Below are 22,125 nucleotides of genomic sequence, written 5' to 3' on the forward strand. Positions count from 1 at the left end.
AAGAGAACACAAGTCAATAAAAATGTCATTCATTTATAGCAATAAAACATACATTAAAGTAACACATTTGGTTGTACAAGTTAGCATCTTAAGAGGAAGCTGCCACAAGCATGCATTTGTGTGAGCCAATCTCAGCTCTCATCTGGTTTTCAGATGAGACATCTTCTTCAGAAAAAGTCTGATTATATCTGGAATAACAAACAGTTTAATTGGAAGGAATTACCTTGCAACTAAGTTTGCAGAGCTAAATGATCCAGAAGAATTGCTACATGAACCAGTGCTATACAAATGTGAAGTATACTTATTTTCTATCTAGCTAATACAGGAAGTTTAGATGTATAGCTGCTTTTGTATGTTTCTTAAAATATTTACTAAGTGCCTACTGTGTGCAAGGTATTTTATTAGGTTCTTTGTCAAATACAAAGTTAAATACACTATCAAATGGGACAGGTATATAATACAAGGTATACTGACGTAAGTGGAGGTTAAACACTGTTTTGTAGGTTAACAGAGGAAGGAATGATTAAGTATTGGTATAATTATCACAGCCTATGGATTAAAGTATAAAACACTTTTAATGAGATTTTATTCAATACTGTAAGCCAAATGATTCAGTCATAAAAACTTTGTTTACTTTTAAAAATCTTAATTTTTCTGTTTCCATGTGTATTTTTAGCAGCTGTTTGGAGTGAGAGATACTCTTTTTTTTGTTTGTTTTGGTTCAAGTTTTTATTTAAAGCCCAGTTAACATGTAGTGAAATATTAATTTCAGGAGTAGAATTTAGTGATTACATACAACACCCACTGCTCATCATAACAGGCACTCTCTTAAATACCCATCACCCATTTAGACCATTCCTCCCCGCCTCCCCCACCACTTCCTCCCTTCCAGCAACCCTCAGTTTGTTCTCTATAGTTTTTTGTGTTTTTTTTGTTCAATTTATTTTATTTTATTTTATTATGTTAATCACCATACATTACATCATTAGTTTTTGATGTAGTGTTCCATGATTCATTGTTTTCGTATAACACCCAGTGCTCCATTCAGTACGTGCCCTCTTTAATACCCATCACTAGGCTAATCCATCCCCCCACCCTCCTCCCCTCTAGAACCCTCAGTTTGTTTCTCAGAGTCCATAGTCTCTCATGGTTCGTCTCCCCCTCAGATTCCCCCCCTTCATTTTTCCCTCCTGCTATCTTCTTCTTCTTCTTTTTTTTTTTTTTAACATATAATGTATAATTTGTTTCAGAGGTACAGGTCTGTGATTCAACAGTCTTACCCAATTCACAGCACTCACCATAGCACATACCCTCCCCAATATCTATCACCCAGCCACCCCATCCCTCCCACCCCCCCACCACTCCAGCAACCCTCAGTGTATTTCCTGAAATTAAGAATTCCTCCTATCAGTGAGATCATATGATACGTGTCTTTCTCTGATTGACTTATTTTGCTCAACATAATACCCTCCAGGTCCATCCACGCCATTGCAAATGGCAAGATTTCATTCCTTTTGATGGCTGCATAATATTCCATTGTATATATATACCATATCTTCTTTATCCATTCATCTATCCATGGACATCTTGGCTCATTTCATAGTTTGGCTATTGTGAACATTGCTGCTATAAACATCGGGGTGCACGTACCCCTTCGGATCCCTACATTTGTATCTTTGGGGTAAATACCCAGTAGTGCAATTTCTGGGTCATAGGGTAGCTCAGTTTGCAACTTTTTGAGGAACCTCCATACTGTTTTCCAGAGTGGCTGCACCAGCTTGTGTTCCCACCAATAGTGTAGGAGGGTTCCCCTTTCTCTGCATCCCCACCAACATCTATCATTTCCTGACTTGTTAATTTTAGCCATTCTGACTGGTGTGAGGTGGTATCTTATTGAGGCTTTGATTTGGATTTCCTTGATGCCAAGCACTGTTGAGCACTTTTTCATGTGTCTGTTGGCCATTTGGATGTCTTCTTTGCAGAAATGTCTGTTCATGTCTTCTGCCCATTTCTTGATTGGATCATTTGTTCTTTGGGTGTTGAGTTTGATAAGTTCTTTATAGATTTTGGATACTAGCCCTTTATCTGATATGTCATTCGCAAGTATCTTTTCCCATTCTGTCGGTTGTCTTTTGGTTTTGTTGACTGTTTCCTTTGCTGTGCAAAAGCTTTTTATCTTGATAAGTCCCAATAGTTCATCTTTGCCCTTGCTTCCCTTGCCTTTGGCGATGTTTCTAGGAAGAAGTTGCTGTGGCTGAGGTCAAAGAGGTTGCTGCCTGTGTTCTCCTTTAGGATTTTGATGGACTCCTGCCTCACATTGAGGTCTTTCAACCATTTTGGTCTATTTTTGTGTGTGGTGTAAGGAAATGGTCCAGTTTCATTCTTCTGCATGTGACTGAACAATTTTCCCAACACCATTTGTTGAAGAGACTGTCTTTGTTCCATTGGACATTCTTTCCTGCTTTGTTGAAGATTAGTTGACCCTAGAGTTGAGGGTCCATTTCTGGGCTCTCTATTCTGTTCCATTGATCGATGTGTCTGTTTTTATGCCAGGACCATACTGTCTTGATGATGACAGCTTTGTAATAGAGCTGGAAGTCCAGAATTGCGATGCCACCAGCTTTGCTTTTCTTTTTCAACATTCCTCTGGCTATGCGGGGTCTTTTCTGGTTCCATACAAATTTTAGGATTATTTGTTCCATTTCTTTGAAAAAAGTGTATGTTATTTTGATAAGGATTGCATTAAATGTGTAGATTGCTCTAGGTAGTATTGACATCTTCACAATACTTGTTCTTCCAATCCATGAGCATGGAACGTTTTTCCATTTCTTTGTGTCTCCCTCAATTTCTTTCATGAGTATTTTATTGTTTTCTGAGTACAGATTCTTTGCCTCTTTGGCTAGATTTATTCCTAGGTATCTTATGGATTTGGGTGCAATTGTAAATAGGATTGACTCCTTAATTTCTCTTTCTTCTGTCTTGTTGTTGGTGTATAGGAATGCCACTGATTTCTGTGCATTGATTTTATATCCTGCCACTTTACTGAATTCCTGTATGAGTTCTAGCAGTTTTGGGGTGGAGTCTTTTGGGTTTTCCACATAAAGTATCATATCTTCTGCGAAGAGTGAGAGTTTGACTTCTTCTTTGCCGATTTGGATGCCTTTTTTTTCTTTTTGTTGTCTGATTGCTGTGGCTAGGACTTCTGGTATTATGTTGAATAGCAGTGGTGATAGTGGACATCCCTGCCGTGTTCCTGACCTTAGGGGGAAAGCTCTCAGTTTTTCCCCATTGAGAATGATATTCACTGTAGGTTTTTCGTAGATGGCTTTTATGATATTGAGGTATGTACTCTCTATCCGTATACTCTGAAGAGTTTGATCAAGAAAGGATGCTATACTTTGTCAAATGCTTTTTCTGCATCTATTGAGAGGATCATATGGTTCTTGTTCTTTCTTTTATTAATGTATCACATTGATTGATTTGTGGATGTTGAACCAACCAAGCCCAGGGATAAATCCCACTTGGTTGTGATGAATAATCCTTTTAATGTACTGTGGGATCCTATTGGCTAGTATTTTGGTGAGAATTTTTGCATGCATGTTCATCAAGGATATTGGTCTGTAATTCTCCTTTTTGATGGGGTCTTTGTCTGGTTTTGGGATCAGGATAATGGTGGCCTCATAAAACGAGTTTGGAAGTTTTCCTTCCATTTCTATTTTTTGGAACAGTTTCAGAAGAATAGGTATTAATTCTTCCTGAAATGTTTGGTAGAATTCCCCTGGGAAGCCATCTGGCCCTGGGCTTTTGTTTATTGGGAGATTTTTGATGACTGCTTCAATTTCCTTAGTGGTTATAGGTCTGTTCAGATTTTCTGTTTCATCCTGGTTCAGTTTTGGTAGTTGATACATCTCTAGGAATTCATCCATTTCTTCCAGGTTATCTAATTTGCTGGCATAGAGTTGCTCATAATATGTTCTTATAATTGTATTTCTTTGGTGTTGGTGTGATCTCTCCTCTTTTGTGCATGATTTTATTTATTTGGGTAATTTCTCTTTTTGATAAGTCTGGCCAGGGGTTTCTCTACAGTTAAGACTTTGTTTTTATGGTTTGCCTCTTTCTTTTTTTATACCTATGTTCATTTGTTTCCTTTCTTAAATTCCACATGAGTGAAATCATGTAGTATTTGTCTTTCTCTGACTTATTTCACTTAGCATAATACACTCTAGCTCCATCCATGTCTTTGCAAATGGCAAGATTTCATTATTTTTTATGGCTGAGTAACATTCCATTGTATATATTTTCCACATCTTCTTTATCCATTTATCAGTCAGTGGGATATGTTGGCCCTTCTGTAATTTGGCTACTGTTGATAGTGCTGCTGCAAACATCCGGGTGCACTTGTTCCTTCAAATCAGTATTTTTTTAATCCTTGGGTAAATACCTGGTAGTGCATTTGCTGGGTCGTAGGGTAGTTCTATTTTTAACTTTTTGAGGAACTTCCATACTGTACTCCAGAGTGGCTACACCAGTTTGCATTCTCACCAACAGTGTAAGAGGGTTCCCCTTTCTCCACATCCTTGCCAGCACCTCTCATTTCCTGTGTTAATTTTAGCCATCCTGACAAGGTATCTCACTGTAGTTTTGATTTGTAGTTCCCTGATGATGAGTGATATTGAGCATCTTTCCATATATCTGTTAGCCATCTGTATGTCTTTTTTGGAAAAATGTCTATTTATGTCCTCTGCCCATTTCTTAACTGGATTATTTAGTTTTTAGATGTTAAGTTTGGAAAGTTCTTTATACATTTTGGATACTGATAAACCTTTATCAGATACGTCGTTTGCAAATATCTTGGAGTGAGAGGTAGTTTTAACACCCATGTGACAATTGTATTTTTTTTCCTGCTGTTCTTGGAATTAAAATGAATTTTGTTTGAAAAGTAATGGACTTATTTCACACATTTTATATCTGGAGGCTTCAAGGCTGCTTACTCTACTTTGGGTTTAACATAGCTTAAATGTTGGAATAGCTTTGAAAAGTGTATTGAGTCAAGTGACTTCTAATTGATTTATGTATATCAGTGAGTATGGTTGTTATGTAATCAGAGTTGGCTTTCTGAGCTCTACCATCATAAATCTGCCATGGAATATACCCAGGGAATTTGGATCAACAGAAAACGTACAAGTGTCCTAGATCCATAGAAGTTCCCATTTGAAAGCGACCTCGCAATTTATCTAATCAAACCCCTCAATTCAAAAAGATGGAGGCCTAACATCAAAGAGATGTTAGGAGATCGTTCCAGTGGTCAGAATAATTTTGGAGAGATCTTTGATATTGATGTACTCATAATACTATTTTTGTTATTTCTCTGATGGATTTAAAGTGATATGCTTATTTACTACACTTCTGTCATTTTAATAATGATTATTTGCTTCTGACTATCCTTTTCTACTCTGGGCTTCTCCTTAGTTAATGAGGATGAACATGATGCTTGATGGCAAAATGAAATCATTACTGATCATTCATGGAGCAAAACAATAAATAGTTTGGGACGTTTATCTTAATGAAAAATATATCTTTTTAAACAGATTATCAGAGTTTTGTGTTAGCCTCATTTTCTATTGTAAAATACAGAATTATATGTATATTAGGAAGGGATGGTGTTTATGATGTTTTTGCATGATATGTGTGGTTAGAACGTATATACATAATTATTATGACTTTTGCTCCTTTTTACTGTAATTTATGTGATCAGATTTTTTTCATTTTTCAGTTTCTCACTAGAGCATAAAAATATTCTTTTTTCTGGACACACACATGGAAAATCATTCTAATTTAACATGAGATACTATTCCCAGTGTGGTGAACACAAACCTTTTAATCATACTGATAAGTCCAAATTTTACAATAATTTGTGGATTTCTTATTACAGGTACATGTTGGGACTTGCAGCAATTCCAGCAGTTATACAGTTTTTTGGCTTCCTCTTTCTACCTGAAAGCCCTCGATGGCTGATTCAGAAAGGACAGACTCAGAAGGCCCGTAGAATTTTATCTCAGATGCGTGGTAACCAGACCATTGATGAGGAATATGATAGCATCAAAAACAACATTGAAGAAGAGGAAAAAGAGGTTGGCTCAGGTATGTGGGTTTTGTACTTACATTAATTTTAAAACCACATAGTGGTTTTATTTAGAAACTGTATTCTTCTGTTATTTAATATCTCTAAATGATGTAGCGATTTTATGTATATAACCAAATCAAAATATATTTTATTTTATTTATTTATTTTTTTTAAAGATTTTATTTATTTATTTGAGAGTGAGAATGAGAGAGCATGAGAGGGGGAGGGTCAGAGAGAGAAGCAGACTCCCTGCCGAGCAGGGAGCCCGATGCGGGACTCGATCCAGGGACTCCAGGATCATGACCTGAGCTGAAGGCAGTCGCTTAACCAACTGAGCCACCCAGGCGCCCTCAAAATATATTTTAATTCAGTTTTAAAAGTAGTATGTTATAAAAGAAAGAAAACCCATCCCCATTATATCGCTATCGTCATATAATTACTATTTTTATTTTTGTAGAGCCTCTTTTATTTCAAAATTGGATATACTTGACATGGTTGTCATCATTTTGTGTGTGGGCGATAATTTTTGAGTATATGTATATTTTATATATAAATATATATAAAGATAAATATGCATATTGACCTTCCCTATTAACGAAAAAGTCATAGTGTGAACTATTTAAAATAAATCACTTTAGTAAAAGGAAATACCTTGTTTACATGTGTTACATTAATTTCCAGTCAGGTTTTATAAAGAATAAGAATATCTTGTCATGATCCCAGCGTCCTGGGATCGAGTCCCGCATCGGGCTCCCTGCTCCTTGGGAGCCTGCTTCTCCCTCTGCCTCTCTCTCTGTCTCTTATGAATAAATAAATAAAATCTTTAAGAAAAAAAAAAAAAAGATTAAGAATATCTTCAGATCCTAGTTTTGGAATCATTTTGTGTTTCCCTGTTTTCATTAAAATGTTTAATTGTCTAATCAAAATTTCACCTTGTCAGAAAACCAAAAAAAAAACAAAAGTTTCTAGTCCATTTATGTTGGTGAATTTCTTTTTGGAGAAGAAATCATGTAGCGTTTTATAAAATCTCAGGCAGGATCTCTAATCTTGACAGTCTGATTTGGGTAAGTGATTTGCAGGATGTATGTGATGTGAGGTAGACATTTTATAATACATTTCTCAACAATAACTATTACCCTGCTAGATTCACAATTCCCAAAATTGTCTCATTTTCTCCCAACTTTCCTTTTGCCCCTACATTAATTGGAAACCCGAGTGGAAATGGTGACTTGTGTTAGTCAAATTATTTTTCACACTTACAAAAAGGCAAACACCCACACTCATATATTGATGTATGTCACACAGGTCTTGGAAGGTGTGTTCACTCACCTTCCCCTGCTGTTATTTTTGGTGGAGCTGAATGTTGTGCTTTCCTGAAACAATAGAATAAAGACTGTGCAGAAGCTGGTGACCATTGTTAGCCACACCCGATTACTCTCGATTATATATATGCAATACAGTAGTGCAGTGTTGTTATTCTCTTGCTCAGGTTAGAGCCCCAGTGAACTGAGCCAAATCTAGGTCAAGGTCATTTTTAACAAACAGGTTGGTGAGCATATACCCCATGTGCCTGGCACTGTCAGCATTTCCAGAGTAAGAGGTTAGTGCGAGTATTAAAGAGAATTTTGCTTTTAACAAAATAATTCACTTTTATTGAGTTGAACATTGTGTTAATTTAAAAATACTATTTTAAATGTTCATTTAAATTACAAATACCTTCATTTATGCTCCTGTGTGAATTTCTCTCGGCTGTGGCTTGCATGAAATATGAGCTTGTTTTTGTAGTAATCAGTATGCTTGAAGCTCTTGTACTAATAATGTGTGAGTGGAAAAACTTTTCAGGTTATTAGGTTATATTAAATACTATTTAGAACATGAGCTTTTGTTATGTAAAGGGTAGGACAACAACTTAATAAAAAAAAAGCCTTCCTGTGTAGGGGTAGGGATACCACTGATTTGACTATAGAGCGTTGACCATGTAGCTTCATTTGGACTACTTAAAAATTTCTCTGACTGGTATAGCCACAGAGCCATTGACAATGTGCACTATTTGAGTTTCATGATGACTTGGAATGTTTTTTTAAGAGATTTGAGGTACTTAAGATTGTAATTACCCGCATCTGCTTTAGTTTTTATGAGAAGTCTTTTGGAGTTAAAATAGGGCACTTTTTCTTGGGTAAAAATAAAATATTGCTTTATATACACATTTGGCACAGGTTTAAAAAAAAAATACTGTGTTACCGATTGAATCCTAATAACATTTAGGATTTACCCATGCTCGGGTAAATATCTTAAACTTTGCAACTAATAGGATTTACAATTTACCTTTTTCTCAATTTGTATTGAGTACTATCATCTTGCTTAGTTTTAAAATTAATCTCATGTTCTTTTTTAAAAGTACAGAATTAATAGCATTATGGCATGAATTCACAAGGCAGATTTGCCAGTGTTACATAGCAGGTAATTTGGGGGCCTCACTTTTAAGATTGAGAAATTTGATCAGGGTAAAACCTGTTCTGCACACGTGTGAATTTTATTTCAGCATTGTCACGTCCAGGAATGAGACTCTGTGTCAAGTTAGTTGGAAAATAGAGACCAGTGCTAGGGCTTGTCTAACACACCAACACGGCAAATATACAGGAAGAAACAGCTGATTTCAAAATAATAAAAATGTCCTGGCCCAGAGAAGACAAGTCAGCCATCGTGTTGCAGGGTTAGAGAGTAGCGTGGGTTCACCTGTGCATGGATCCTGACAAGGTAAATTTTGAGCCCCAACTTTAAGCCTGGGAACTCCGGGCAACAAAGTGCAGCAGTCTGGAGGGAGGAACTTTGGCCTAGCCACTGCAAAACACTCCAGCTATTTCAGGAGGTTAGAAAGAAGTTGTGCATGACCCCTGTTTCTTCTAGGGAGAAATGTTTTATCATCAGACATGGTGGCTTAGTTACCTGCTACCTGCCTGTGAGCTCAATAAATAGATCTGATTCCACATCAGTCCCCATGTCCTTCTCTGGGAGTTTCCAGTGGATTTGTAACTTGTGACTGTTCACGGTACTTGCATATGTGACCCTTCTCTTTTCCTAGGATTTTTTTTATCTGGTCCCTGGAGTTTAAATTTGATTTCTTTGAGGAAAATAGGCATAGCTACCCAAGTATGTATTAAATTGTTTTTTGGATGTGTGAGAGATCGGTGCCTATGGGATTGACTTCTCCTGGCTTCAGACACACTTTGTGACTTTCTGTAGTCAATCTAGTGGCTCTCTGGCCGTGGCTGCAGTGGAGGTGAAGCTCATAGTTCATGCTGTGGAACAGCATTGGATTTTAATGGTGTTCCATCTTGTCTGCACATGGCACAGAGATCAGCCTTCTTAGCATGTGATATCTCCACTATAGTGGGCAAAAAAAAAGAAAAAGAAAAAGAAAAAGGGCAATTGATGGGAAAAGAAGCAAACAATTGGTTTTCATGCATATTCAACACTGTTTATACATCCTGCAGGACTAATAAAGTGCGCTTGGTTTGGAAAGCACCCTGGCGTGGAAGACAAGGGAAATGGAAGATGAGTCCTGGCTCCACCCCTAGTTTGGAATCCTAAAAAGATTTTCTAGGAGTTGCCGAACCTCAGTTTCTTTTTAGGTTTGTAAGAAAAGAGAGCCAGATTATAATAGCTCCACAGTCTGATTTTTTAGACTTTAAAAAATCTGTGAGAAATGTCTGCTTTTTAATTTTTAAATACTATGCAGCAGCCTTTCGTTCCAAAAAGTTTATTGAGTGACACTCAAGAGAGTTGGGGCTGTGGCAATAAATAAGACAAGGTTCTGGTCCATTCTGTTGGGAAGAAGCACACAGATGATAAAGAGTAAATTCCTGGATAACTGCAAATTGTAGTAATGGCTTTAAAGGAAACAAACAGGATGACGACATTTATAGAAGGCTTGCAGGGGGTTGGTTATCACTGACGAGTTGAGTATAAAGGCTAAAAAAGAATCAGCAGAGTAGAGAACTGAAGGGACGAGTGTTCCAAGCAGAGGGAACAGCAAGTACCAAATTATATGTATCACTAAGTGGACCAGATTAATTTTCTTGTAAATTTTGATAATTGTTATGAAGCGTACATGTGCCAGATTTCTAAGGCATTGCAGTAAGAACTATTCCTCTTTATTTGTGTAGGGTTGCCAAGCCTAAACTTTGAATTAGTAGGGACACAGTTACTACTTTTAGAGTTAAAAACAAATTTGAGTACAAAGTAATACACATCATCACTTCCATCATTTTGTTGCTCATTTCTTACAGATTGTTGCCTTAGTTTATTTCATGCTGTATACATGTGTACTAGTGTCGTGACTTTCATTTATAACAGAGGTAGAAACTGGAGGGAGACCTCAGTAATTACTTAAGGCGGTGATTCTCAAACTTTTCCACTTAGCTTCAACGCTGAGTGGAGTGAGGCCTTTTGGGGCCTGGATTCCATAGCAAAAGGCAACTGCAGTAAGCCCAACATTTATTTGAATTTTTATGCTTTATCCTAGAAATTAACAAAAGTTGGTGTTTTGTTTCATAATATACCTGTTCACTCTACTTTAGAAGTGTTTTTTCTAGATATCTAGTGTTTATTCATTGACTTTAAAGTGTTCCATCACTCCTTTGTCATGTTCAGTTCCTGGGATGTGCACCCCTCAGTTTGACAGACATGAACTTAAAGCATTTGGAGTACCTCTCTGGGGCAAGTCCATGAGGCGGCGTAGGAAAAGTTGGATCTGCCTGTATTGTCAGAAGCAGATGGTCATCTCTTAATTTACCAGGCATATAGAAGAGCAGAGAGTCTTTGTCGGGAGCTTTAGTTTATAACAGTAATTGTCTTACAAGAAAAATAGAATTAGTCAACAAAAGAGACAGGACTCCTCTGAAGGCAATCTTTGGAAAGAATCTAGAGATGAAATTTGTGTAGTCGTATGCTTTATACCACCTCGTTTGAAAGCACTCTCTAATGACTTCTTTAGTTTTCTGTTTCTAATTGATACATAGTTGACACACAACATTATGTGAGTTTCAGGTGTGCGACATAATGATTCAGCGTGTGTATAATTGCAAAATGATCACTAGAGTGTAAGTGTCATTAACATGCATCACCACACATAGTTAAAACATTTTTTTTTTTTCCTTGACGTCTTCAATTTCTTATCCTGCACCAGAGAGCAAGAAATAGATTCCTGGGATGAGGTGAAAGGAAAGCCAGGCCTGCTGCCCACAGGTTAAGCAAAAGCCCCGTAGGCAGGGCTTAGGGAAAGTCTCACACTTCTGCACCAACGCAGCCACTCCCTCGTCTGCTCTGCCCTGGGGTGCTACGGCAGCCTCATTGGGAGGAAAATGTAAACAAGGCTTTCTCTCCCTGGAGAAACGTGCAAATGTTGTAGAACCAGTACAAAAACCCAGAGAAGAAAAAAACAGTTTTGGGAGAATGGAGTTGTCTGGGCAGCTTCGTTGCAACAGCAGGTGGAGTGAAAGCAGCAAAGCAAGGGAGAAACTGAGGGCGCATCTCAGGGCAGTGGAGAGCAGCCTTCTGCAAATCTGTTTGTTTATAGCATAGGGTCAGTCCAGGGAACTTAAAAATGTATATGACCTTTTCTTTTTTTAAAGGGAAATAGCATTTTTGTGCATCCTGTCTTTTAAAAATTATATATAAATCTTTTTTAGAGTTAATATTATCCAGATCACTGAGTCATAGATGCTTCCAAAATAGATTTATTGAACAGGAGAATATCAGAACGTTGGCCTTGCCCTTGGTCACTCAAATCGTAATCTGCATAAGTAAGAAGTAGCAACCAGAGGCCCTGTCAGATGCTTTAGAAAAATTAGATTCAGGCCCACTGGTTGCTGTTATCAGAGAGTGTTCAGGCTACCTACGCACAGTGTATAATCTTGCAAAAACATTCACGCCAACAACATTTGCATTGTTTAATTTTATCAGCTAATCAACTCAGTAACTGGGCAGATGTGGCTCTGTGTTTTGCCTTTGTCGGGTAGTTCAGTCTCCAGCCTGAGAAGGAAGAACGTTGTAGGGAGGGGAATTTATTCAGCACCCTCCCGTGAGTTCAGTTTAAAACCTATTTCGATTTACGTCCAGCTCTTGGGGGGGGTCACGTCTATCGTGTGCAGGAGGGGACAGCTGCATCTCTCTCTTTTTTCCTGCAGTGATCTTGCCATTAGTTCATCAAGTCTTATCTCCTCATAAGTCATTTCTTTTCCTGTGAATTGATATTGTCTGTGGCCATTTCAACAAATCCTATTCTGCAGAGAGGTCAGAGAGGGTAGATATTTATCATATCCTGATAGAAATCCTTCCAAAAGTTTCTTTAGAAATCTGATTCCGGCATAATAACATTGCAGTAGAATGCTCATTGCAGTTGACATCTGCTGCACTGAGGGGAAAGTAGTCATTTTCCCCAGTATTTCCAGTAGTTTTGCTTATATTTTCTTCACGTGGTGGTATACCCAAAGTAATGCAAGTATGTTATTTACTGGGTGAACTTGAAATAGATATTGACGAATTGTTTCTCAGCAGGATGACTCCCAGTTTTATGAATATAGGCAAGGAAAACATTTCTGTATCTAATATTCTCAAGGTGTTTGTAAAATTGCTAAAACTGTCCAAATGTGAGGCTATTCTGCGTATCTCCTATGGTAAACAGATTAAAACAAAAGGTCAAGTAAAAAGCCGCTTTAATTCTCTATTCTTGTGTTAACAAGCTGTCAGCTGGACTATTAAAACTATATACAATTCTGCTCAGTTTCTAGTGAAACTTATTTTTGTATGCTGACTTACTTAAAAGAAATTCAACATGGCTTTAAATAAAGGTTGCCTTCGATTTTCTAAACCACGGAGGACTTTTAAAATCTTAGGCAGAATTGGAATAGTTCTTAGATTGTACATTAAAATGTCATTGACTCACCTTTTACATGGGATAAAGAATAACACAGAAATTTTTTCCACTTAATCTACTTATGGGAGAAGGAAACGTTTTTCAGATAACCTGTAGGCTTTCAAGCCATTTTCCTTGATTTATATTGGAAAATCCAAATTGTCTTATAAGTTGGTAGGTAATACCTGAAGGTTCATCTTTCTGCTTTCTCACTAAAGTGTACTTAAATCCATATTTCATTTAAAAAGAATCCATGCTGAAGGAATTTTGACTGCCTCAGAGTTTTCTTTCTCCCGCAACACATTGTGAAGTTCATCCTGTTTTTTAATGCTCTGTATTTAATATAGTCAAGCATGAGTAAAAGACCCAACTAGGTAGATATTTCAAAAAGAATGTAGTTCCTTAGTTGCTGCTTCAGGGAAATTCATTACCAGCTAAACAGTGAATCCATCATTCAGCACAGGTGGTAGTCTGCTTTGTAAATAAAACCATAGTCTGGATATTTTTTTTTCCCTCAAGATAAGACAAATTGCTGTGCCGTTTAATGGTCACCTTGTCTTTGGAGAAGGTGAGAGGAAGATCCTGAAGAAAACCCAGTTTTTCCATCTCAGGGTGGAGGGCATATGAGCACTCTTTAATGTTGGGACTTTTTAGTGGTAACGGGACAATTCCATTGATGGGCTCTAGAATCAGAATACTAATAGCCATGTCATGTGCTATCTAAAGAAACTTGCCTGTTTACACATGTCAGGAGAGATCGTCTAGTATGTTTCTTAAAAACCAAAGGAAGGGGTGCCTGGGTGGTGCAGTGGGTTAAGCATCCGACTCTTGGTTTCAGCTCAGGCCCTGATCTCATTAGACTCCTCGCTCACCAGGAAGCCTGCTTGAGATTCTCTCTTCTCTCTCTGCCCCTCCCCCTGCTGCAGCTCTCTCTCTCCCTCTCTCTGTCTCTCAAAGAAATGAATCTTAAAAAAACCAAAAGACCCACTCTTACCTTTTTTTCAAATATTTTAAATTCACTTTATATTTGGGAGATAAAGTGGTCAAATAACATTATTTTTCTCCTTCCTTTACCACTCTGCTGTGGGCACTCTAACTCCTCTGGTCTCCCCACCGAGCAGTGTTTTTAATCAGTACCTTACCAGACTCCGTAGATGTGCATTTTAGTTAACTTCTCAGCATCTGTGTTGCTTGAAATGTAGTAACCTTCAGTAAGGAGATGTATACTTGGCAAGATAGACTGAGGAGAAAATTGCTAGGTTTCTGAAACGAGAGCAACATAAAAGTGCAGTGTAAGTGTCTCACATTTTCAGTATAGTTTTTTCCTCCCTGAACTTTTTAAGTTATTTCCTTGAAAAAAATAACTCCCATTGCACATCTTTTAGAATAAAATAAAGCTTCAAAATAATTTTTTTTAGAGAACTGAATCCAATAACTGCTCTTGCCCAAAGGGTGGGGGTGGACAGAGACTTTCAAAACCAACTTTCTGTAAAAGCAAAGACCTTTGGTAGGGTTGTCCGAACATTAATTATTCATATTTGAATAATACTAGTGCGAAAATACTAGTAACAATTACTCTTTACCGAATGCCTGTTTTGGTAAATGTGCGTGTGCGCACACATATATTCCCTCTCTGTCTCTGTGTCTCTCTGTTAAAACAGCCCTAAAAATTACACATTATGATCCATACTGTGCTGAGAAAATGGAGAGCTGGCAAGGTTGAACAGCTAGGAAATGAGAGAGGCAGGATCTGAGCCCCGCTCCGCGGCCTCTCCCGTCTGTCCTCCCTTCAGCCGGCCAAGCTCTTCGATTCATGCTACCTCCGTGCCCTGTAGTTTAGATGTAGATACTGAGAAAAGACATAGGGTGGCATGGTCCTTGTTCATAGGGAGCGGAGAACCTATCAGATTTCCTTAAGAATGTCCTCCTTTTCTAAAAGGAAAGAATACAGAACAGCTACAAAATAGAAACAAGAAGGTAAACCTTCAAAGTCACCTGACTTATTTATTTTTAAAGATTTTACTTATTTATTTGACAGAGAGAGAGCACAAGCAGGGGGAGTGGCAGGCAAAGGCAGAGGGAGAAGCAGGCTCCCCACAGAGCAGGGGGAGCCCGATGTGGGACTCAATCCCAGGACCTACGGGGACCATGACCTGAGCTGAAGGCAGTCACTTAACTAACTGAGCCACCCAGGTGCCCATCAGTTGACTAATTTAGTTCAGTTGCTTCCACCTTAAGAAGAGTGTGGTTCACAACCGTTTCTCTTCCCTGCTGTCACTGTCATTGCCTGGGTTAGGTCTGTGGTGTTCATCCCTCTGCCTGGGTAACGGTGCCTTCCACGCTGCCTTTCGTTCTGGTATCTCCCCTCTCCATCTCCATACCTTATGGCTTCCAAAGTTACCACCCCAACGCACAGGATCAGTCCCTCTCCTTCTCAGAAACAAGTTCCTTTACAGTCTCGTTTCAGTTGATCTTTCCAGTTCATTTTGCTAGAGCCAGAACTCCATCATCATTCTGGGGGAGAACAGGGACCATGCCTCCTGCCTCCCCAGGTGGGGAGATGATGTGGGAGGGAGCTGAGGCGGTAGAGTCGGCAGTTCCTGAGCTTGCCTATTTCATCCAACCAGTGAACTCTGCAAAGAAAAATTGTCTCATAAAGAGAATGTATTAAAATGTAAAAATTGTCTCATAAAGAGAATGTATTAAATTTGAGGACTAGTAGCATATTAGGGATTTTCTGTGTACTAAGAAGGCCTTTTGATACTGTTCTCCATTAGCACATTTAACACGGTTCATTGTTTACTTTTAAGACCTTTTTTTTTTTTTTAAAGACTGAAATAGAAATGTTTAACTGTTTCTGCCTGCTTCGTCCAGTAGATGCTGGTTATTTTATTGTGTCACACAAGAAGTACAAAGTCTACAAAGTGGGTAAAATGATGTTTCATCTGAAAGAACTAATGACAAGAGAGTTACAGGAGTATTCTCATTTTGCTTTTTAACAGAGTAGGTTTGGGGCTTTTCTCTTTTGAGTAGAAAGGAATTAATTTTGATGCTTGGTTCTGGGAGTTGGGGAACTTTTTCTGGAAAGGGCCAGACAGTGTAAGTGCTTGGCTTTGTGGCTTGCAGCTCCTTAGCTCTGCCGTTACAGCGTGAAAGCCAGTGATAGTGTGTGAAGGAGTGAGTGTGGCTTTGTGCCAGTAAAACACAAAAGCTTGTTTTTTCGTCACTGTTAGGTTTTATTATTTACAAAAATAGGAAGCCAACTAAATGTGGCCTGTGGGCTACAGTTCGTTGACCCCTTCTTTAATCATTGTGTCTGTTTTATCAGTTGCTTCAGTTTTTCTCTTAGGACCAATCTGGGATACTGTTTGTTTGTTTATTTTTTAAAAATCTGCCTTGAAGCCTCTTCAACATGATTTTCACTAGCGGGTGTGTCCCCTTTGATTTCTGTGCAGAGAGTGCATTATGTAAATGCGTCTGTCGTGTGTGTGTGTAAGTGTGCACGTGGTGTGTTGTCACAGAAAGAACCTAAGAGGGAGTGTTGCAGAGAATCCTCTGGGTGATTGAAGTGGGAGCTTTTATGAGACCACTGCTTGGAGCATATCGCTTTCTTAAAGGCTGGGCCACAGCATCACCATGTACGGAATCACCTTTGCTCTGATGCGGCAGTAGAAGCCAGGTGTCTCATCTCATACTGTGGCTGGCTGCCCTGTCAAAAACGGTTGCCCCCCCCCCCCCAAAAAAGTGTGTGTTCACATGTGAACAGAAATTGTTGCTCCCTTTCCTTGATGACAGTAAAAGCAAGATGCTACCTTTCGTGGAAGACAAAATGCACTGAACAAGTAGGGAGATGATTTTATTCAGGTTGTTGCAATAGGTGGACGGTTCATTAAGGAGAAGCTGCTCAAAGACGAGGGAGCAAACCTGGCATTTTCTAGAACAGGCAAGCAAGAGCCACCCTCCAGCCTTCCTCAGAACTCTTATCTCTGAGAGCGCGGGGCAGCGTGCCTTCCTTCTCTGTGCTCCCAGCACCTGCGCTTGATTCCTTCTCTGTGGCACTCTGCACTTGATTTTCACACTCCTGTCCCACTAATGACACAGTGTTCCTTATCTTTGCATCCCCACCACCAGCTACAGTCCCTGCTTAACATCCACTAGGTACTTAATCAGTGTTTCTCTGGCTGCCTTTCTACTCCTGTGGGAGGATGGATGATGATGTCTGACCTTTGATCCCTGAGATTTGGAGGAGGAAATGGAGTGCCAACAGCACAAGAAGCCTTCCTTGTGTGGGATTCAGTTATCCTGAAGCCAGGGACCCCCCAAGTGGTTGGTGAGGAGGAGATGTAATTCAGTGCAAAATGATTATTGCTGAATGACCGACTTTCCAAGGGCAGATGGGTATGTTTATAGTCTTTGTGGGTTTTATCTAGACTGTTTGGAATTTATTTGTGTGTCAGCAGTTATTATTTTTTCCTGGTCTCTAACGTGTTGGGCCTAATTTAAAAACTTAATTTTGGGGGCGCCTGGGTGGCTCAGTCAGTTAAGCGTCCAACTCTCGATTTTGGCTCATGTTATGATCTCAGGGTCCTGGGATCGAGCCCTGCATCAGGCTCCCTGCTCAGCGGGGAGTCTGCTTCTCCCTCTACTCCAACCCCTGCTCGTGCTCTCTCTTTCTCTCTCAAATAAATAATAAAATCTCTAAAAAAATAAAATAAAAAAAGTCATTTTGAGGTAAAGCATTTATGAGTACAATGGAATTTCAAATATAAAAGCTATACAATATTATGTGATTTGTGACTATTTTAGAATTTTAGAGCAGACCGTCGCTAATGTCTAAATTTGGGAAGTACCTCTTAAGAATGAGTAGATTAGGTTTTTGTTTATAATTATGGGGAATAGATTAGAATTCAGAGTAGGCCCATATTGCAGGCATGCACACCTCAGATGTGGTAAAATCTTCCATTATGAAAGGTGAGCCTTACGAAACCCAAACGTATGTTTTGGGCAATGGCTACAGTGGCTTTGGTGGTCTTAAAACAAAGGGCAGCCTTGACCATACAGTTGTAGTTGGAACCTTAGATTGGTGTCCGTTTCGTTTGTGGTGTTCTCGTTAGCTGGTGTGTATTTAGATGTATCCGTCGCAGGAAGTCATTGAAAATGCATATTTCTCAAAAATATTCTGTGAAAAATGTTTTAATTTTGCTTTTTGAAATAGTTTATTATCAGTCTTCCTAGTCATTTCATAAGAATTACTGAAATACAGTCAGCATCATTCATGTAATAATTCTGTAGATTTTTCTATTTCTTGCCTAATAGTCTTACTGAATGTTCATTCAACTCTTCAGTGGTGTTTTGAAAAGTATGTTTTAGAATATGAGTCCGCTTACCTAGGCAGTTGACATCTCTGGCAGCAATGGGAGAAAAATATCATTTAAAGTCTTACTGCTTTTAAAGAGGAAGCTTGAAAAACAGTCGTGCTTTTTTTTTAATTTTAATTTATCTGTCAGCGGTTTGAAATCAATAAAAAAGAATGATCATTTTAGGAGCATTTACATTTACTTTGTGCATAGACTTTATATGGTATTATTGTATCTTTCAGTCCCACAACAACACTGTGAAGTAGTTACTATTATTATTACACTGTTTGGGAGATGAGAGAAATGAGGCACAGAAAACACGGTTTCCCTGTGGTAAGTGGCAGAAAGTCAGAACTCACATCTGGCTTGACTCAGGTGCATATTCTGAATCATTCATTATCCCATATTTCAGTGAATTTTAAGATTTCTGCATAAGAAAAATATTATTTTATTTCCATGCTTCAAGATTTTCTTTAAAATGTATTTTATTACAGTTTCATGCACAGAGTATAATTTTTTATACAGAAACACAGGCTATTCCGTTTTCTTGAACTGTAACAGATCACATTTTAATAGTTGGAATTGATCAAAACGGTGCCCCCTTCCATGGCTAGTATCAGTACATCTGTTTACAGGTCCTGCCATGTTAAAATGAAATCCCAAAGAGAATTTTTCAACCTTTTTTTCTCAAATAAAAATTGATCAAACTATTGATTGACAATAAACTATACTAGGGGAGAGGCAGTTAATAACTCCAAGTGGAGTTTAGAAGTCTAGGATAGTTCGTCCGTCCAGAGGCATTGTGTGACTGCTTACCTGTGTGTCAGGCACTGTGCTAGGTGCTGGGATACAGCGTTTTACAAGGATAATAGCTAACATTAGGTGGGCACTTCTTATGTGCCAAATACTGTGTCTAACCAATATAACTCTCACAGCAACAGAGGTTCATACTGTTAGGATCCCCATTTCACAAGTGAAGAAACAGACTCGGGGACCACACAGCAGTGGGGTTGTGTCGACACAGTGATATGAGGGAATCTATATTCTTAATCAGATCACATCGCTAATAAATGGCAGAACCAGAATTTGTTCTAGGTAATGGTCTCTTAACCAGCATCCTCTATAGCCTTTCATACTAAACAAAATGGACAAGGTCCTTATTCTGAAGGAGCTTATTTCTACCTCAAAGATATAGCTACTAACGAAATAAATAAGGCACAGTCAACTACTGTCAAAAAAAATTGAAATTATTCTTGGGAGGAGAAGGAGGGACTGTTCTAGGATGGGTGGTCACAAAAATGACGTACAGACAAGGGCAGGCCAACAGTGTGGTTGTGTAGACACAGTGATACGAGGGAATCCGTATTCTTAGAATTCTTATTAAATCATATATAGTGTTCAGTAATGTTAGCTGTTAATGTTATACTTATATAGCCCTGAAAATACAGAACATGAGGGCATTGGTTAAGAATGCAGTTTTTGGGGTGCCTCGGTGGCTCAGTCAGCTGGGCATCCCACTCCTGTCTTGGCTCAGATCATGGTCTCAGGGTCATGAGATGGAGCCCCACGTCGGGCTCCACGTTCAGCAGGGAGTCTGCTTGAGGATTCTCTCTCTCCCTCTCCCTCCGCCCCCTCCCCCCCGCTCGTGCTCACTTGTGTGCATGCATGCTTGCTCTGTGTCTCTCTCTCAAATAAATAAATCTTCAAAAAAACATGCAGTTTTCGTGGTCTTTAGTAGTATCAGTGATGGTAGTCTATTACGTGATATATTTTTATTTCTTTTAATGATTCCTTTAAACAACAAAGGATAGTTAATAAATCCAAAGGCTTTTAAGAAAGAGAGAAGGGTTGTGTATTACATTTCATTACTCAAAACATAGTGTGTCCCTTGAAAACTTGAAAGAAGTGAGTTTAGGACATACAATCATTTTCCAAAAGGAGGCAGATAGATTTAATAATGATCTCACAAAATATAGTTTACGAAAAGATATATGGTGTCAAAATTCTTACTTCTGTGGAGAAATGATGACTCTTTTACTTAGTGTACTATTTCCTGTGTATTTTGAAGTTTGGAAAGTTGATAAAATTATAACATCATCTATGGTACGTGACAAACTTGTGTATCCATTGACCACAAAAATTTCATTACATTCATTAATTTATTCGTTTAACAAAAATCAGGCACTTACCAAATGCCAGACCCCATTCTCACTGCTACATTTACAGCAGTTACCACAGCACGGACTCTGCCTTCACATACCTCCATGTGGTGAGAGAATGCAGACAAGAAAGGAATATATAACATACCAAGGAGTGGTAAGTGTGATGGGGAATGGTAAAGTGATGGGGGGAAGAGAGTGTTAGGTGCCTGGGGGTTAGAAAGGTAAGGAGTGGCCTCTTTGATGAAGAAGCCTCTGACCAAACCTGAGGAAGTGAGGGAGTGGGTCATGCACATGTCTTCAGTAAGTGGTGCAAGAGGGGGATCCCCGAAGTGAGACTGTACTTGGTATGTTCGAAGCCAGGGCTGCTGGTGTGGAGTGAAGGAGGGGAGAATAGAAGGAAATGAGTTTCAAAACAGGTGGTTGAAGGGCAGGTCATGGAGATGGTCTATATTATTTAAATCATTATTCACCTTAATATACCCAGAGCCCAGGTAAAGTACCTGGAGCGCACTAGTGATTTGAATGAGGAATTTAATTTTAGGAGGCCACGCATTAATCAGGACACTTTTTGATTATATTTTGGAAACACAGCTCAAGGTAGCTTGAAGTTAAAAATGAGGGACAGGGTAGCTTCTGTATGTTATATAAGCTTCCTTCTGGTCTGTGTGTATGAATATGTAGGCTTTATTCTCAGCTTGGCTTTCCCTGTGTGTTAGCAAAAGTGGCTATTAGATGTCTGGTTTTGCCTTAAATTTTACTACTTAGGAACACTAATGGCGCTAAAGTACTCCTTTCCTGATATCTCCCACAGAAATTCAGAGAGGGCTCTTACTGGCCTGTCTGCTTTATGTGCCCACCTCTGAACCAGTCCGCGTGACCAGGGTTTATGGTGGCTTATTAGTCATATCCATTCCAAACAACATGGACTGAGAACTGGGGAGTGGTAATTCTCCAAACAGGTGCCAACAGGTAAAAATATGTGCCGGTCATAGTAGAAGAAGAAATAGAATCCTAGATGATATGGAACTCAGAACTCTGGTTGCCTTTCATTTTATTCTAAGGGCAAATTGGGACCTAGCAGCTCTGCCTGCTGAGATCTTGGTGTTCATGACTTGCTCTTACAAGGGACTCCACGAGATAGAAGGATTGGGGGTATTTTACAACAAAACTAGGAACAACTTTTAGGAAGGTAGTATTTTCAACATCAGAATTGCCTCTTATTGACAAAAAAGAAAAGCAAAGACTGCAAGCCACATGAGGACAGGCTGATTTCTGTCTTGTTTTTCATTATTTCTCTAGCAGCTTAGCACTACACTTGAAAATATTATTTTAATATCTACTAAATGATAAAATCTGTGATAAACAGCAACTAGGGAGCCAAGCCAAAGGGTAACACTCGCATTGTGTTGAAGTGTCCTCCTCTTAAATATTAATGCAAATTGTTCTAATTAACCATGTTACCTTATTTATATGACATAGCAATTTGGGGCTTTGGTTTCTCCAACCATAAATTAAAAGACAGTAAGTGTTGGGGCGCCTGGGTGGCTCAGTCGTTAAGCATCTGCC

The 22,125-nt window shown here is 38.8% G+C and overlaps 1 protein-coding gene across 3 annotated transcripts in view; it reads left to right on the forward strand.

The window, feature by feature from the left end:
- The window catches only part of SLC2A13 (solute carrier family 2 member 13), a 384,555-nt gene that overhangs the window by 70,521 nt on the left and 291,909 nt on the right, over positions 1–22,125 (forward strand). For all 3 annotated transcript variants that reach the window (XM_064591394.1, XM_064591395.1, XM_045869435.3), the window contains exon 3: positions 5,933–6,141. In XM_064591394.1, the coding sequence (XP_064447464.1) occupies positions 5,933–6,141 (209 nt within the window). The remainder of the gene's footprint in view (positions 1–5,932; positions 6,142–22,125) is intronic.

This window comes from Mirounga angustirostris, unplaced genomic scaffold (genome assembly GCF_029215605.1).
Source record: "Mirounga angustirostris isolate CCGP_5_RB_7025 unplaced genomic scaffold, mMirAng1.0.hap1 SCAF_5, whole genome shotgun sequence".
NCBI lineage: Eukaryota > Metazoa > Chordata > Mammalia > Carnivora > Phocidae > Mirounga > Mirounga angustirostris.